Below are 5,213 nucleotides of genomic sequence, written 5' to 3' on the forward strand. Positions count from 1 at the left end.
CCCTCTCGCTCACCATGCCCTCCGCGTTGGCTGGGGCCCCGGGGGCAGGCCTGCACTCAGAGGCATGGCCGTGGCACAGGCAGCTGCCTCCGGCCACGAGCTCACAGAGGGCATAGTAGTAGAAGGGGTGTCCCCTGAGGCCCCCCGGGGGCCTGTCACCCAGGGTGTGCAGTTTGGAGAAGTTCACACGGAGGTTAGTCACGTGCAGGAGCTCTGGAGACACAGATGGAGAGGCCTCAGGCGTACTGGTCCCCCCTCCACGGCTGGGAGGGAGGGGGGAAGAGGGTGTCTCCCCTTTGTCATCGCAGCCACCTGCTCCAGCACCCCTGCTCCTCAGGGTGCGCGTCAGGACGACCTCATGTGGCAGTGCCGCCTCTGCACGGCTCCAGCCCCGATACCACTCCTGAGCGGAGCCCTCTGCGTCCCCTGCTCCCTGGACACCCCGTCTGCGTCTCTGGATACTTGAACCTGCCTCCCCACCTGTCCTCCAAGCCCTGTGGGCACTAGTTTGTCAGCTGTCTCTCTCACTTCATGCCTGCTCCCCGCCATGGCCCCCATTCCTGGCCCACGACTGCTCCCACGCTTGTGCCCACTGCATAGGGCCTGGCGTGGGCAGGTTTCCATCTCTGCCCCATCCCTGCCCAGACGTCGCCTGCCACGCAGCGGGGCCCTTGCTCAATGCACAGGCGGATGGTCCGCGGCTCCTCCTGCTCCACAGCTTCAGGGGCCTGGCCAAGGCCACCCCCTATGTCTCTCCTTTGCCAGGTTCCCCTGTTCTCCTGATCAAAGGAATGGGCAGCAGCTGCCCCGGGGCCTAGGGTGGGGTTCAAGGCGAGCAGCTGGTATCACAGTCCCGGTGGGTGGAGAGTGTGGAGAAAAAGCTCATTTGGGTTTGTCCTCCTGCTGTGTTACTGCCTGGCTGGCTCTGGGCCACCCTGTTGAATTATGTGTGTGTCTCTCTCTCTTTTTTTTTCTTGTTTTTAAAATATATTTTTACTGATTTCAGAGAGGAAGGGAGAGGGATAGAAACATCAATGATGAGAGAGAATCATGGATCACCTGCCTCTTGTAGCCCCACACTGGAGATTGAGCCCGCAACCTGGGTCGTGCCCTGACTGGGAATCGAACTGTGACCTCCTGGTTCATAGGCTGACGCTCAACCACTGAGCCACACTGGCCGGGCTCTCTTGCTCTGTAACAGGCTTCTGCTTCACAAGGTCAGCCCCAGAGATGCCCTGGGGTCAGCTAGAGGCAGCTGCGGGGCGTAGGGCACCGACTAGGCCAGAATGAAGACTCTGAGGGGAGGGCAGGGGCCGGGCCGTGATGGGGGCTCACAGGGGAGGGAGGAGGTAGTGACAGGAGCAGAGACATGGCGGCTGGCAGGGAGAGCCGTGACAGGGACCACATGGGCCCCACGAGTCCACTGAGGGGGCAGAGATGGAACTGCTACCCATGCCGGCCCCTACGCAGTGGGCACAGGACGAGCAGTGAGGGGGCAGGAACGGGGGCCACATTAGGGACCACAATCGAGGACCGTGAAGGGGCAGCTGGAGCAGGATGCTGGGGGACTGAGCTGGCTCGCCCACCACCTGCCTCCCTCCCCTCCCCCTCCCTCCGCGGGACCACCCCTCCCCCAATATCTGCCAGCCTCACAGGCAGGGAGCGCAGGATTGGCTGAGAATTACCCTGAATCTCGGGCTTGTGTGGGTTCTCCACCAGAATGGCGGGGTCCAGAACCTTGAAAACGACCTGAGGAAGAAGCAAGCCTGAGCCTCTGGCCTGACCTTGCCCCTGGTGGAAGGCTCGATGTCTGAGTAATGCTGGTCACAGACGGGATCGCGGACACTGTGGCCCGGGGCACGGGCGATGCCACGGAAGAGGCCGGAGCAGTTGTGGGCAAAGTACCGGTACACGTGCCAGGAGCGGCCACGGTCCACCGAACGCTTGAGGGCCAGTGCCGATGGGCGGAAAGTCTGGGGGCAGGAGGGGTCCTCAGGTTACCAGGGGTGGCCGTCGGGACAGGAGGCACACGGCCAGCCTTCAGGCCGGGGCACCGGTCACCTTGAAAGTCATGATGAGGTGGGTGAAGTAGAACGCGCTCTCCAGGTCTAGCTGGATGGTGACGTTCTCAACACCTGCAACCACAGACCCTCACACCCAGGTACACCAGCGCCCTCACTGCTCTCAGCTTGCCACCAGGTCTGGTTGCCACGGGGACCACTCCGGGATATCACATTCTCAATGCCATGGCCACCCCGTTCCCGGGAGTTGCAAAAGAAGCAATTTTCAGAGTCCTGGGGGAGTGTCGAAGGAGAGGGGGGTAGGAGGCGCATGGCGGTGCCCCCACTCCAAAGCTTCACAGCTCCGGCCTCTGCCTCTAGCCCCCGGTGACCCGAACTCCCACAGGGCCGAGCCCCCCAGGAAGGCCTCCCCCTCCCCTCGGCCTGGGGGTGACTGAGAAGGCAGCAGCCCTCAGGGCCATGGCGTCCACAGGTGGACGAGCTCCGCAGGCTCTGGCCACGACCGACAATCAGGTCGCCAGTGGGTGGGTAGCAGCTGCCGCTCTGGCAACCAGGTGGGGTAAGTGTGTCTGGCACCTGCCGGGCAACTGTTCTGGGAGCCTGGACTGGGAGGGGGAGGGTCTGAGTGGGGATCCTAGAGGCACCCCCTCCAACCTCACCCCGCCGGGCAGCCTGAAGACTTCTCCCCTCCAGATGACTCAGAGGAGCCAACTCCTCACCCATGGGTGGCAGCAGCAGCAGCAGCACAGAAAGGAGGGGGCCTAGCCCAGCCGGGGGGCCAGGGCGGTGGGCGCTGGAATCAGGCCTGAGAAAGAGGATGAGAGTGGGCCCCACGCTGGCCCCCCTTGAGCAGCTGTGTGGCCCCTGGGCCAGTCCCCATACTCACATGGTGGGTGAAAGCAGGGCTGTGGGCCACCATGCAGCGGGGAGCAAGGGGGTCCCCGAGGACGTCCCGCCCAGGGGAAGGGCGCAAGGTGGGGAGGAGCACAGGAGCTCCTGCAGGCCCAGCCGCAGCCGCCAGTGCAGCCAGGGCTCAGACCAACCCAGACAGAAAAGGCCGATTCTCATTCAAATGAGGCTCCCACCCCAGCCCTGAAAGGCTGTCTCCAGGAGCCCCTGGGGAATTCCTCCCCCGCCTGCCCCAACCCCTGCCTTCAGGCTGGGCAGCCAGCAAGACTGGCAGATGGGCAGGGAGCTGGTTTTGTTCAGGGCTCAAAGCCCAGCCCCCACTCCAAAGCAGGAAAGCTGATAATGTCGGACACGTCCAGGCCGGCTGAGGCCTGAGCTGGACTCGGGAACAGACTGAGCACCTGGAACCCGGTAGAACGCACTGCTCACGGGGGCAGCCGGGGATGCAGCATCCACCGACCCGAGAAAACTGCTTCATCAGGGAGGGCAGACTGTGGCCCTACAACCCGCAGCTCTGACCTCTGACTCCACCCCAACTCCTTAACTGGGGAAATCAAGGCTGGCCACTCTTCTGGCAGAAGCAAGGGGAGGAGAGGCAGAGGTACGCAGGTCATTTGGGGCCAAAAAAAAACCCAGGCAAAGCCAAAAGTTTCAGCCAAAGCCAGGCTGGAAGCCAAGGCCAGGCTGTCTGCACCACCCCTGGGGAGCAGGACCACAAAGCCCCTTCCCTGACCTAGAAACTGGCAAGGTGCCTGTTTCCCCCAGCTCCCCGTTTTCCTCCCACATGGGGTCCAATCTGGGTAACAAACCACCTGAATGGCTCTGCCCTTGCCCTGAGGAGCCCCTGCACCAGAGGGCAGGGTACCCAGAGGGCCTGGAGGCTGCCTTCCCGTGGTGTCCCCTCACTCACATGGAGGCCCCGCCCTCGGCTACCAGGACCCCTCACCGCACCACACACACAGACACGGACGCAGGCAGGGAGCCCGGGAGGTGGAAAGGTATAAAACGTGATGGATGGAACCGCGGACGTACAACCTGAGGAGCAGCAAGTCACAGTGATCGCCCCCCTCCTGCCCCCACCCTCCGGTCCGGAAGGCTGGTGGCTGCCAGGGCCCTGGAGAGGCACCCGGGGTCTTCAAGGTTGTGGAGTCCACAGGCATTGCACACTGCGCCACTGACCACACGGACAGCTGGACTTAATTCCCCCAAACACTGCTGGGTGAAGTCAGGGTACTGGGTACGGCAGCAGCGGCTGGAGCCGGATCACAGGGGATAGGTTCACACGGAGGGCACGCTGAGCCTGCTGCCGCACTTCGTCGTCCGAGGACCGCTGGTCCACCTTGAAGGCCCGGAATGTCAGTAGCTTGGATGTTCCAAGGCGCAGGCGTGCCTTCGGGGACCGAGCCCCAAGCCGGGCTCTCTTCTGGGGAAGATGATCTTTTGCCTCCTCAGTCCTTTTCCTCTTCTGCCCCCCAGTCCCAGGGCTGCTCTTCTGGCCTTTCCTCGCAGTCCTGGCCTGAACAGACCCTTTCAGCCGGCCCCGGCCCCGGCCCCTGGGCTGGGTCCGAGCAGCCTTGGCCTTGGCCCGCGCTGCCTTGGCTTTGGCCTTGGCCTTGATCCATGCGGCCTTGGCCCTGGCCTGCGCTGCCCTGGCTTTGGCCTTGGCCTTGGCCCTGGCCCGCGCTGCTTTGGCCTTGGCCTTGATCCATGCTGCCTTCGTTTCTGCCCGGGCCTTGGCAGCTTTGGCCTGAGTTTGAGCCGCTGTGGCCTGGGCACAGGCAACTCTGGCTAGTGTTTGAGCTGCCTTGGCCTGGGCTGTCTTGGTGCTCAAGGCAGAGACACCTTTCATTTGTGGGCCAAGGAGGGATCCAGTGGCTTTGCAGGTCTTGCTCTGAGGCCCAGCGCTTTCTTGGGGTCCAGCACTGGGGCCCCTGCGAATCACACACTTAGGGCCCTTGCTGGTGACTTTCCTGTGAACCGCCAGCCCCTTTCCGGGACCTTCCCGCAGCTTCAGGGGAGAGTCTGCAAGGGAGAGCTGCAGCGACTGGGTCTCGTGCTTGGCACCCAAGTGGGGCACGGGAGTCTTGAGTGGAACCAGGGCCTCTAGGACAACGGAGAGCCGCATGGCAGGGTAGACACCTGGATAGAGGTGGGTGGGGAAGCCCATGGCCGTGTCCCGGGCGTGGCTGGCACTGGACTCCTTCAGGGAGCTCAGCAGCAGGTTGGTGGCAGCATGCTTGGCGAGGGCTGGTGTGGACGCCTTGGCCAGCCTGCCCGGCAGCG

General features: G+C 63.5%; 2 protein-coding genes across 2 annotated transcripts in view; both read right to left on the reverse strand.

The window, feature by feature from the left end:
* LOC102259106 (laminin subunit beta-1-like) overlaps nt 1–2,378 on the reverse strand; it is a 6,822-nt gene extending 4,444 nt beyond the window's left edge. The window contains exons 1-5 of the mRNA XM_014538987.1: nt 2,180–2,378; nt 2,062–2,135; nt 1,686–1,973; nt 653–839; nt 14–213 (exon numbers count right to left, since the gene is read on the reverse strand). Coding sequence (XP_014394473.1) covers nt 14–213; nt 653–839; nt 1,686–1,973; nt 2,062–2,135; nt 2,180–2,333 — 903 coding nt within the window. The 5' untranslated portion in view covers nt 2,334–2,378. The remainder of the gene's footprint in view (nt 1–13; nt 214–652; nt 840–1,685; nt 1,974–2,061; nt 2,136–2,179) is intronic.
* Nucleotides 2,379–3,913: 1,535 nt separating this feature from the next.
* CCDC71 (coiled-coil domain containing 71) overlaps nt 3,914–5,213 on the reverse strand; it is a 5,932-nt gene continuing 4,632 nt past the window's right edge. The window contains exon 3 of the mRNA XM_005865361.2: nt 3,914–5,213. This exon is cut by the window's right edge and continues 38 nt beyond it. Within this exon, the coding sequence (XP_005865423.1) occupies nt 4,156–5,213 (1,058 nt within the window). The 3' untranslated portion in view covers nt 3,914–4,155.

This window comes from Myotis brandtii, unplaced genomic scaffold (assembly GCF_000412655.1).
Source record: "Myotis brandtii unplaced genomic scaffold, ASM41265v1 scaffold207, whole genome shotgun sequence".
NCBI lineage: Eukaryota > Metazoa > Chordata > Mammalia > Chiroptera > Vespertilionidae > Myotis > Myotis brandtii.